This window comes from Lissotriton vulgaris, chromosome 3_2 (genome assembly GCF_964263255.1).
Source record: "Lissotriton vulgaris chromosome 3_2, aLisVul1.2, whole genome shotgun sequence".
NCBI classification, from domain to species: domain Eukaryota; kingdom Metazoa; phylum Chordata; class Amphibia; order Caudata; family Salamandridae; genus Lissotriton; species Lissotriton vulgaris.
The window spans coordinates 90497308-90510109 of NC_141690.1; the positions used below are offsets into that span (position 1 = coordinate 90497308).

Sequence of the window (12802 nt, forward strand, 5' to 3'; positions counted from 1 at the left end):
CATCGTCACAGAGCCATCGTATCGAGGAGCCTTTCTGCTCGAGCCAAGCTACCAAGGGGGTGAGCAGGGGTTATCCAGTAGTGTAATCCCCTTCCCCTGACTTAGAAACAAGGGGCCCTACTTGGTCAAAGGTGTATACAATTGCCAACTAGAGACCCCCAGTTCTAACACCAAGCCTATGAATATATTCCCAAAACCTATAGGGAGTAATGGTCATCTGTCTGATAAAGCTCACACCAACACGGCACCTGCAAAGTAATACTAGCAATAACAACTTCCATAGAACTATAGTCTTAAACAGGGCCAGGGCACTGGCCAACACTGAACAAGCTTTGCATGGCCATGCAAGAGATCGCATGCAATTTAGAAGGTAGAAAGGGGGGCAGCCAAACACAGGCATAGACACAAAAGTAGCACTGACTGCAACATAGCATGGATCGAGACGGCGCAGTAAAACAGTGTGTCCATCCATTGTTCTTTGGATTTGCTTACAGTTATGAGCATTGACACGTTTTTGATTTGCTGTCTAAAATGACACATAGTGTCGGCTTAGTACTGAAATAAATCAAGCGATTCCAACACATTTTATTATTTTTATTTTTTTACTACAGCAAAAAATAGGTTAGTCAAATACTTAATTGTAATAAAATATATTCACTTTAGTTATTTGTTCTGTAATGCAAGTGCCTATGATATCACTTGCATTAGAATATCCCATTTAATACAAAGGTTTACAAACCTAGGCATTACACCAAGGCATACCATGCGCAGAAAGAAAACACTTATTGGTTGCTCTATCAGCAGCAGGTCAACCACGGGTTTGGTACTTACAGTTAGTGCTGAAAATAACTTCTAGGCATAGCTGGCCACTGATGTACAGTCAACTGCTGCTTTAATATATCCTCACATAGGTCCACTTGTAAACACACCTTTGCATTTGAGAAACTTTCAAACCAAAAAGGGCGGCTTGTCACAGTACAGATGTTCACCTGCGCCAAGTAGCCACTATTGTATAAGGCCCGCCAATCCCAGATCATAGGTCCTCTTTTTATTATTTTTGGTACTGTGGTGGATGTTGGAAGGGGGTGTAAATGAGTAACTGATGCAGTGCCATGTCACACCCACGTTAGCTCTATGCGGAAGGAATACCTGCATCCAATAATGCCGTTCCACACACGCAGGTACAATACTGTGGCAGTCCCACATACTCCTCAGCATAAACAGTTGGTCAAAATCTGGGCGTTTATTTAGATAATAGAATCCGCACCACTGTTAGGTTTTTCAGTCATGTAGCCGAATTACAAACAAATGTATCCTTGGCTAAGCTTTTTCCTACATTCCCTTCTATGTCCAATAGTACTTCAACTTATACAGTTTGCATGTGGCTAATATTACAAGTAAACCCAACAGAAAAACAAAAAACAAATCACTTAACAAGTGACCATATCATACAGCGCACAATCCAAACGTTATGAACTGTTACTTTAGGTAGAAATGTCTCCGTGTGAAATTCAGCTCCATGTTTCTTAAAGGTCAACTTTACTATTTTTTTCAATTAATTTGTTAGTTCGAGTAAAAACACAAATTTCGAAGTTAGCTACTTCAAGATCGGAATTCGCTCCAGAATTTACATTCTTGAATGTCACTTAAAGCACATTCATATAGAATGACCTTCCATTTGTGCCTCTCCGATTTAAAGGATGGAGAAATCCGCACATTGTGCCCTGAAGAAAATGATGACGTCACAGTTGTGAGTGAATTTTCCATCAAACTCTAGGGGCCGATTCACATCTCTATTTTATGCACAAAATGAGGCATATCCTGTTATGAATGGCGGCTCTTGATTGTAAAAATATGTAAAATATGCAAGTAGCTGGATCTTCTTCAGAGCCGAGTTTAGGGCATGAAGTGGAAACACAGGGAGGGATCTAAATAACCAGATAGGTGGCTGCAAGCAAAGTAATAAACACCAACACAGTTGTACGTTTGACGGTCTTCTCACCCCGTTGCTAACCGTTCTATCCACACCATGGGGCCAACTATATTATAGTTTAAAAAAAAGTTGGAGTACATATTGAAAATGAAAAGCACATGCATTCTGACATTTACTGATAGTGATAGAATGAAAATAAACCTCTGAGTATTTCCTTCTTCTTTTGTAGTTTTTTTTCTTTCCATTTCGTTATAATTGTCATTATCATTAATTATTATAACTGTTATTATCATTTATAATGTTCTTTTCCTTGAAAATCCAGTAAAAATGATTTGAAAACAACAAAAATACATTACAAATGCACACCTCATTATGACTGCATGAAGCAAGTTTAAGGCAGTGGGAGTACATCTGGAAATGTACAAACTTTTTTTGAATTCCTGCTTTACCACTTTGGGCTGTCATGTGCCAACAGGTCAGGCATGGCACCAGGGTCAAGACGTGAGAGACGCTCAGTCAGCTCGGCACTGGCTGCAATGTACTCAACAGTATTTTTCCATAGATTTTTTTCCAAGTACCTCCATGGGTTTAGAATGTGCGGTCTCCCTTTCTGGAAAGGGTTGAGGAAGAGTCAATGTCACAGAGGGCCAAGGAGCGCACTGCACCACCGTTAATGGACTTCTTGTCATAATGCCCCGCGTGCCAGAAGGTCAATATTGCCGGGTTTGGGTTAGGGCACACTGCACTCTTTCTACGCCATGTATTTTGATAGCTTGCAAGCTTGCACACTCCACATGCTTGCATATTAAGCTGTTGCTATTCTTCAGTGCATGCAGACTTGGACACAGCTTATGGAGCAACTTTATCACTGCGCACAGATTTAAACAAACGAGAAAAGGAATAGTGATTGTGAACCCCCACAAATGTGTACATCTATGGAAATTAAGACGCGTGTATATCATTCTCAGATTTCTGCATTCTTTTCTGTGAATCCCTTCCTTGGAATTGTCACATTCAAAGGTGTGCACCGTAATCCTTAAAAAGGTTTGTTAATGTCAACTATCAATGTACTTCCTATTTCACTATACACCGTCACAAAGAGAAAACAATAGCTTCCCCACGTTACTATATTAAAAAAATCCGTGCAATAGTAAAAGACAAGCCTCACGCCAGGGCATGGCAAAGAAGGTACGGCAATACTTATCTATACAAATAAGAAACAATCAATGAGTCCGATAGAAGGACAAGAACATTTAAATTAGTCAGGCTGATGTGTTTACCATGTCACTGGAGAAACCAACCTAGACAATCAAACACGTTAATTAGCAACGTGTACTTCCTTATCGGTTGTGATTGTTTTGTCACAGCAACGATATTGTTACAAATATTATTTTAGAAACTAAGTTAAACTGTACTGCTTATTTTGGAAAATTAAATGATTTAATATAAATTATAGCACCCAGTCCAGCAAGGATGCAAATGTATGAGCTGAATTATTTTACTACTAGATTTTGCTTTCAACTGAGCAATACACCACCACAATTTAAATGTTTTATCTGTCAAAGTTTAAGAGACACATGAGGAAACAAATGTTATATCCCTTCAAACAGTAATTACATTGGTGCATTGCTTGTTCAAGTGATTTGAGAGCGCAGACATCACCATAACAGTATAGTCAAATTTCCTTTTTTTTTGCTTTGCCTTTTGTGCACTACAAATACAGCAACGACTGGTCCATGACTGAGCGCAAACATCTACAGCAGCCAAGGATAGTTCTCAAGGCCCCATAGTGTGATGATACTCATAATGTATTCTCCTTGGTCAAGAGCAGATTGAACAATAAATTGGAATTTTTGATTTGATGATTCCAAGTGTTTCCTGTTGAGACAAAACCATATTGTACGATTAAGTGAAATAATGTAAAACATCGATACTGAGACATGTTAATACTTTTCTAGACAATATTTCACCTAAAAGCTCAATGGTAAATAAAATAATCTGCTTATCATGGCTAGGCTGTCGTGTACTTCCACAGACAGACTGAAATCACACATGGAAACCACCAGTGGCTTCTTCCTTTTTGTCCGGGCCTATCGACCCAGGCTACTATGTTCACTTGCACAGGAAGGATGGTGTCGCCAAGTGGTCATGTAGAACTACAACTACGCTATTATTCATTTAGGTCATTATAACTACATGTAATTCAGATAGCGAGGGGAAGTAAATCAATACACAGTAAATTAAAGCTAAACAAACAGTGAGTTGCTGCCGGAACATTTTTGAATAACAACATCGTTAAAATTTCAAATATGCTTCAGCCAGCTTCCACTTTAAGGATGAATAAAAAAAAAAACTTGTTTATCAATGACACAAATAACCACATCTGTGATCAGTCACACAAGCATGGGTTGTTTCCAGAGTATTGCACGTCAGCAGTGTCAACTGAAACTTTTTGTCTTCACTCCCTTCCTTTGCCGAACCCATGTTTGTTGGCTTTACCTCTGCTAACAGGTACTAAAATGCTTCTGGTCTCTCCTTCAAATATGGTAAAATAGAGCTATACCTGATTCGCATATTTACTTTACTTGTAAGCTCCTAGAAAAGTGGTACTACCTGTACCCCAAACCTGTGCATTAAATGCTACTATTGGGCCTAGACCTACAGCACTCACTGTGCCCACCCACTAAAACACCACTTTAAAACACGTATTAGGTCTGCCACTACAGCAGGTAGTGCAGTTTTAAACTGCCATTTCGATATGGTAAAAGGTAAACATTTTTGCCAGGTCTAAAAGTCTTTTTTTAGTATTCATAAGTCACCCCTAAGTTAGGCCCTAAGGCTCATGGGGCATAGTGCATGGTGTGAGAAAGTGCCATCTTTCTTGCATTGGTATGCCCCCACTTTTTGCTGAATTGCTAATGTGCTTTGACTGAGTGAGCCCTGGGCTCCTGCCAATCTGGGGCCCAGGGCCTATGTTCCGTCCCTAAAACTGAATTGAAGCTGAAACCCAATTGGCATCTCTGGCCACATGTCAGCCCCTAGTAAATGGCACCCTAGGTACCCAGGGCACTGTGACCAGGGAAGACTCTTAAGGGCTGCAGCAGTTATTGTGCCATCCTTGGGGGCCCTGCACCCTGACACCCACTCCCTGCCTTTGCAGACTGAGTGGCCTGGTGCAGAACTAAACAAAGTCTCGACATGGCACACATCCCTGTGTGCCATGCGCACACACCCACTGCCCTGGCATACATCAGTCAGCCCTCTAGCTGGGTGCCCGATGTCCAGTTGTGTGGGCACAGGTGTATAAGCCCTGTGCCCCTACAGTACCCAAGGTGATTCCTGGGCACTGTTAAGGGCAGTGATGCCATTAAGAGTATAAGGTGCTGGGAGGTTGTCATTACATACTCCACAGCACCATAATGGCTACACTGAAGACTGACAAGTTTGATATCAAACTTCTCAGCACATTAAACCCACACTGATGCCAGTGTGTTTTTTTTATGTAAAATGCACTACAGAGGGCATCTTAGAGATGCCCCCTGCAACCTAACCTACAATCCACGTCTGGTCTGAGAGGCTGCCTGGGCTGCTACACAGCAGACATGTTGCTGGACCCCTGGGTGGAGTGTCCCCTGCTCTCCTGGGCCTGCAACAATGCACATCCTGGGTGAGGTGCTAGGGCTCCTCCCCCAGGATGGGCAGGGGAAGCTTCAAAGGCATACCGCCTTTGTGAGCTTTTCCAGACCACTTGCTGTACTCAGCAACTGGCCCCCACCGGTTCTGACCCCCACTCTGGCGGGAAAACCTACGCTAGGAAAGGGGGTGTGCCAGCCAGTGCCAACTCCACCCCTCAGGTGGGAGAGGCTAGGTGAAGCACAACTCCGGCCATCTTGAAGATGGGGAGCCCTGTCCAATTAGAGATAGGCTCCTGCCCCCCCCCCCCCCCCCCCCCCCCCCACAAGAGAGGAGCAGGTTAGGGGGGTACTCACCCCAGGACAGAGACCTACTGGTCCCTGCCCTTGCCCTACTTATAACGCCCCTAAATGTAGTATTTAGGGCACCCTGAACTCTCCTTCCTCAGATCCCCATTTAGAAATAATAAAGAAGACCAAGAAGGAGGAGACCTGCAGTGCAGCTGCTAAAAAGAGGACGACACCAACTGATTTGGCCCCAGCCCTACAGGCCTGTTGACCCTTGAACCTGCTCCTGCTCCTGCTCAATACCAGCGTCTCTGCGGACAGCAACCTCAAAAACTCCGTAGGACCTGCCTGCCTTGACCCTCTTAGAGACAGGGACTCCCACGAGCAGTGGCTCTGCTCAAACAGCAAAACACCTGGTGCCAGCCAGGAACTGTGAATCCAGCGTACTCTGCACCCGCTGAACCCGGCCTGTGCCAGAGTGGACAAAGACCCTGAGGTCGTCCCCCCGGCGATTCTGAACTGGAATCCAGTGCCCAAGGACCCGCCTTGATGACCCGGACGACACCTGCAGCCTCAGAAACAGGGGCCCCTCCAACCGCGACCAGCAGAGGGTAAGATTTCCCGACGTCCAAAGACACCCCTGCACCCGGCGCCCGCCGGCCTCCTGTACCCAACTCTGGGGTGCCTACCTACCCTCCAAGATACCAACTTATCCCTCGAAGTGTTGGTCGCTCCAGAAGATCCTCCGTCTCCGAGCCTGCAGCCTTTGTTTCCTTTTCAAGATCTCACTTGAATAACATTGAGCGCCCGACGACTCAAAAGCACCCTGCACCCAGCCGCCCGAGTGCCCCTGGCAGTGCAATCTTTGACCTATACTACTGCCCCATTTGCCCTGAGAACGTGACCAGGAGCCCAGCTCCCACAGCCGCGTGGCCTGCTAGCCAGTAGCCACCAACCGAAGGCCCTCTGCCTCTCATCAGATAACATTGGGCCTACCTACCTCTGCACCAGGCTGCCCCTGTGCCGCTGAGGGTCTACCAACTGTACCTACCTTACCCTGGGAGACCCCCGAGTCTATGCCCAGAACCTTAACTCTGCCAGTCGAGTACTTACCGGAAAGCCGATAACTCACTTTTCTTCTATAGGCTAACAGTGACTGGTTTTCACTTGGAAATTCTTCTAAGTGTGGAGTTTTGGAACTTTAAAATATTCACCTAAAATCAGCCAAACCACAAATTCCGATTTACTCATCTGTTATCAGGAGAGACCTCAGTGCTGCACCTTTTAGCCCAGCAAGAACACTGAAAAGTAATTTTAACCGTACTTACCAGTAACCTGTGTTTTCTTCCATAGGAAACCATTGCCTGTTTTTCTGTGAAATTTCTTCTTTGTCGATTTTTGCAAACTACAAATATTCTTTAAAAATGGTACCAACTACCAAAACGTAAATACTTACCTGTTTTAGATAGAGGTCCCAGTGCTAAACCTAGGAGTCCAGTGCTGGATTACAAAACTAAGGTGAACATACTTTACCTGCAAAGTGGATTTTCTTCCATAGGAAACAATTGACTGTTTTTCTGTGAAATTTCTTCTAAGCGTCGATTTTTTCAAACTACAAATATTCTTAAAAAATCGTACCAACTACCAGAACGTAATTATTTACCTGTTTTAGATAAGGTCCCATTACTGAACCTAGGAGTCCAGTTCTGGATTACAAAAGTAACGTGAACATACTTTACCTGCAAATTGAATTTCCTTCCATAGGACAACATTGGCAATTTCAACTGAAAAAGTTTCTGTCAACTTTTAAAATACAATAATATTCCTTAAAAATCACTCCTGTAACCAAAACGCTTTTACTTAACTGTTTACAGCTCATGTCCCGGGACTGAATCTAGGATCCAGTCCTGTGGTTAGGAAAGTAATCTACAAAGTAACTAATTGCATTTAACTAGAAATTCCCATTAAGTTCAATGTTGCATTGTGTTTGAAATTGTGTTGCCTGTTGCAACAAACTAACTATTGCATTCAAAAAGTCTATTACCTATTTGAAAAGTATTTAACTAAAGTAACTCACTCTGAGAAAGTGTATTTTGCTACCTTGTTGGTTCTAAAATAAAGCAACTATATCTTTTGAAACAAAACAATTGACCTAGAGTTCAGTTATTGAGTGTGTGAGACCATTTGCTGACTTAGTGTGTATAACAAATGCTTTACACTGCCCTCTGATAATGCCTTACTGCTCAACTAAACTACCACTTTAGAGACAGGGGTGTGGAATTTTCCAAATAATCTAGTTGTCCAAGGGACAAAATGCTACTGAGATCTACATGTCCTGTAAAATCCACTTGTCCCATCTACTCCCATCCCGCATCAAACATAAGGGCTCCGGCTGACAGAGAAACATTAGCTCAATTTCTGTCTTTATCCACATTTAAATACAGACCATTTTCGGTCTGTATTTATCAGTAAAAATCAGTAAATACTGAAAACAGGGAGCCTTAATATAAAGAAAAAGTTAGCTTTGGTGAAATAAAATATTTGCCTATGATGACACAATTTAAGCATGGAAGCCATTTTTTTAATTTATCAAGTATGGTTCTCTTTCACAAAGAGTATGTAAATAGTTCCAGACGGTTAAGAATTCTGCAACATCACAAATAGCAGATAACTACTGTAAATAAACTCTGCACTGAAGAAGGATGTTGCAAAATGTCACAACTAAAGCACAACTAATTGCAACCAGTACTTACTTAACTCACTTCTTTAAAAAAAATCATGATCACTAATAATGAACATCTGTCGCCAACAAGCCACACCTATCCAGAATACTGAACTATCCCAGAGCATGCAGGCATATCACAAATAACGGACAGACAAACAATATCCACCTGCTTCAAGTAAGACTGTAGATACAATGACCAAAAGAATCCAGAACTATGATCAAATAATATAACGTGAACGTTCATTTGCAGAGCTATTTGAGGCAGAACTGAAGTGCATAGCAGAGCTATTCATAGAGGTCCAGCCCCCCTGTTTCACACAATTCAGAGTGGTCTAGTTGTGAATTCATTGGCAGAGGCTCTGCATATGTGTATAAACTAGCACATACCAAATTAACACAACACCAGATTTGATATACGGCTGCCAAGTGAAATCAGCATTGTCTCTTTTTCTTTAATGGTAGTACCCTTCATATCTTCCTCACCAGCTCCCGGTTTCACTTGTTTCTAAATATCCTAGCCCGAGTTATTTTAACACTTGCATATGACCTTGACACTGAGAGTGCATTTATAATCAAAGAATGTAAAAAAAAAATCGCAGTTTAATACCGCAAACTCGACCTGAACGTATTGGAGCGCTGTACATGAGCGCCAGTTACATTACACAACTTGGACATATTTATTTATTTCTAACTGTAGCACTTATTTGCAGCTGCACGAGAAATCATTAAATGATATGTGAACTTATGCAGAGTCTGCAGAGGGGACATTATTCTGGCAGAAGCCAAAATAATAATAAGGCGATCATTGCAGTTTTCAGAATGAAAACCAAGGTTTCTATTAGAGGTAAATCTGGTGCCTCCCTGTGACCCCTGAAGTTGCAAAGTAAAACGATATGTGGCTCACTGTGACAGTGCTCCTTTTACCCAGTTAGGCAGCACCCTTCCGTACCACATAAGCACACACCTGCAGTTAACTTTATGCCAATGTCGATGACAGGATTTCACTGCATGTGCTTTCCTTTCCTTGCACCTCCACCTTCGCTTTCTATGTATGAAGTTTTTAAACAGCTACTGTATGCGCTCTTCCATCTTTCTTCAGTGCAGCGCTGCCGCACTTTATCGCGCTGGTACAAACAAAGCTGATTGCAGCCAAAACACAACCACCCCTAGAGGTGCCTCCTTGGTGGTGGAGTTGGAGAGCCTTTCGTGACCATCATCAGCAAAAATACGGACTTCTGTGACTTCTAATCCCGGTCACACAGAGCTTTATGCCTTCAGCATCAGCACAGTGAGGCGGCAAATTTCACTTTCGCTTTTCAAAAACATATGTATTTTTAACCCGGCATTCAGATTAGTCTGAAGTCCTGGCACTGATGTGGTGCAAGATATGTGCCGTGCCTATGCCGCCCACAATGAACTTTGAAGGGAACTGTTCACCTGAGGCGCCGCTACAGCTTAAAAGAAAAGATATCGCCCTTTTGGGGGGGAAATTGCTCAATCTATGTCACACGTCTGGTGTGAAAGGGAGTTTTAAACCACTCTGCACACCAATGGAAACGTGCGCAGTTAGCAATTAGCAGAGATGAAGCCCGCGCTTTCTGCAGCCACACTGACGCTGCATTAGAAACGGTCCGTCAGCATGCGGACAAGTTATATTTCAATATTTTAGAGCAATCTGCACGCAAGCTCAGCAAAAAAACACTCTAGCACTGCTATGGCGGCACTATAGTGCTTATTTTACCTGAATCTATCATTGCCTTGCTTGCGGCGGTCCCGAAGTTCCAAGGCTTGCTGAGACTGAGTGACGTTTCACTCCCCAGCCAATCATTGGCTAGAGGCCAGGGAAGTCATGGGCTGCTAGCCAATCAGAGACCTCCAAAGGCTCGCGGCAAGCTTTTATGATTGGCTGTGAGCCCCAGAGTGCTCACAGCCTGTTTTTTTCCCGTGACTTAATGTTTACTTGTCCGTGGGACAAAATAGACATTAAATCTTCTTGCCCGATGATAAAAACAACATGGTTCGGGCGTCGGGCGATATAATTACCCCACCCCTGAGAGAGTAAGGTTATATCTAACTTTAGCCTCTGCCAAACCTCTGGGGACTCTATACACACTGTACCTTACTTTGGTCCAGTACATATAGAGCCACTTTCTTACACATGGTATTTATAAAGCAGGACATATCGCCATTGTCTAACCCAGGGTGGTGTGGAGTGCAAAAAAACGATGGATTTGGGCCCAGATCTTTTGACTGGGTTGAATGTGTGACATTGATCCACATTCGGTCCATCACCTGTTTTGTTTGCAACTTTGGATTGGGAGCAGATGAACATATGCTGTTTGGACTCAAATACATTTTAATTTAAAATCCTCTTTAATGGTGAAGTCAGATTTTAAGCCACAATTCTGAAAATGCCACTTTTAGAAAGTAGGCATTTTCTTTTCTTAACCATTTGTGCCTTCTCATAGTATCCTGGATGACATGACCGAATGGCTTTGCTGTTTGCGTTTGTGTATTCCTGCCAGACTGACACAAAGGGTGACAGCGGCACTGAGGTCTGGCAAGAAAGGATGGCCCATCTTGCCGGGATGGCTGGGAGCAGAGGTGCCTGCCCCACTTAAACTCAAAGGGCTTGCTTCAGCACACACAAAGGACACAGACACCAGCCTTTTGTCACCTCAGACTGCTTGGAGCCTTGACAGGGGAAGGGATGAACTTTCAAGAACCAGATATGGGAGTAGAACAGGGTGTTCCCCCTCACCCACACCCACACAACGGATGGCACCAGATGTAAATATTGGGCATCCATAGCCCCTCATCTGTATTTGTGGACATTACAGAAGAATAACTACCATTCCCCTGGAGAACTGCCCTGCTGCTTGAATTGCCTTGCTCTCTGAGGAGGAAGATAGGACATGGTTCCTTTATACAAGGCTGACCTTAGTGACTCCAAGGGCCAGTTGGCTGACTTTTGTCGGAGCTACAGGGACACAACAATCTCCCAAGGCCTCTCTGTAACTGCCCAATCTGACCAGCAGCACTGGATCTGCCTAAACCTGCAACTGGACCAGCCTGAGCCCTGCTGGCCTCTGCTGGAGTGATTTCAGATCCCCAATAGGTGCCTCCCCCTGCCCTTAACCCTTGGCTGGCATCGGCTGAGTTCGTCCTGTGAAGAAAGGGGGAATCCTGAAGTTTTGGGCACTTTGTGACCAACAGATCCATTAGTGCTGAGAACCTGCTGCCCGCGGCGACAGTCAATGTGAAGGTCTACTGTACCTAACTCTTCGCGATACTACGACCACCAGTTACGACTGGCAAAGTAGGATCTGCATTTCACGTTAGAGCAACAACTATCCATGACTTTTCCCTGCTCTTAATGGACGAAACTCATCGTGCTAGACTTTGAGAAGCTAACTTTGTTAGAAGGATTAACCTGATCCCTGTATCCAACCCATGCTCCATTGTGGTCAACCTGAGCTTTTGAGTTTCCCCCAGTATATCACAACCAGATGACCGCGAGTGATGCTTTATGTTTTAGGTGCTATATCTACCAACCGAAAACTTTGAAATTGCACATCTCTGGTTCCACTGATTTGATTTTTGTCACTCTGGTCTCGTTTTATTTATTAAAATGTACTCTACTTTTCTAAATTGGTTCGGGATTTTTCTTATGTTGTGTTTACCTTTCTATGCTTAGCACTTAATGTGCTGCATGGGCATGGCAGTAATAAACAATTAAATATGCATCGAGGGTATTAGCACCACTCCTTTACTGTAGGTAGCTGGACATTTGGTGGTGCTGCATGTCTGTCTCAATGGTTTCCTTGCGTCCAATCAAGTTAAGAACTTAAGACCAGATGTACCAACATTAGGAACTGTGATTTCCAAATTGCAAATCTTATCAAATCGATATTTGGAAATCGCAATTCCTAATATATTAAATTGTTAAATGTAATTTAGGGTTTCCAAATGTGTTGTAAATCGACTTAACTCATGAATGTTAGTGGAGGTAGGTTGCAATTTGCGGCCCACAAGGAATCGCAGCCATCAAAGGTCACCAGGTCTGTTATTGCTTTTTAATAAGGCAGACTCGTTTTTTTATGCAGTCTGTTTCCATGAAACCCTGTTTAAAAAGAAACGTTTCTTTCCTTTTTTAGTTTAAGAGGCAGTGGTCCCGTAGACCACTGCCCCCTCTTAAAATAATTATTTTTTTTCATTCACAAA

The 12802-nt window shown here is 43.2% G+C and overlaps 1 protein-coding gene across 3 annotated transcripts in view; it reads right to left on the reverse strand.

Moving 5' to 3' along the window:
- Positions 1-579: 579 nt before the first annotated feature.
- PACRGL (parkin coregulated like) overlaps positions 580-12802 on the reverse strand; it is a 239588-nt gene continuing 227365 nt past the window's right edge. For all 3 annotated transcript variants that reach the window (XM_086964036.1, XM_086964035.1, XM_086964037.1), the window contains exon 8: positions 580-3811. In XM_086964036.1, coding sequence (XP_086820162.1) covers positions 3755-3811 — 57 coding nt within the window. In that variant the 3' untranslated portion in view covers positions 580-3754. The remainder of the gene's footprint in view (positions 3812-12802) is intronic.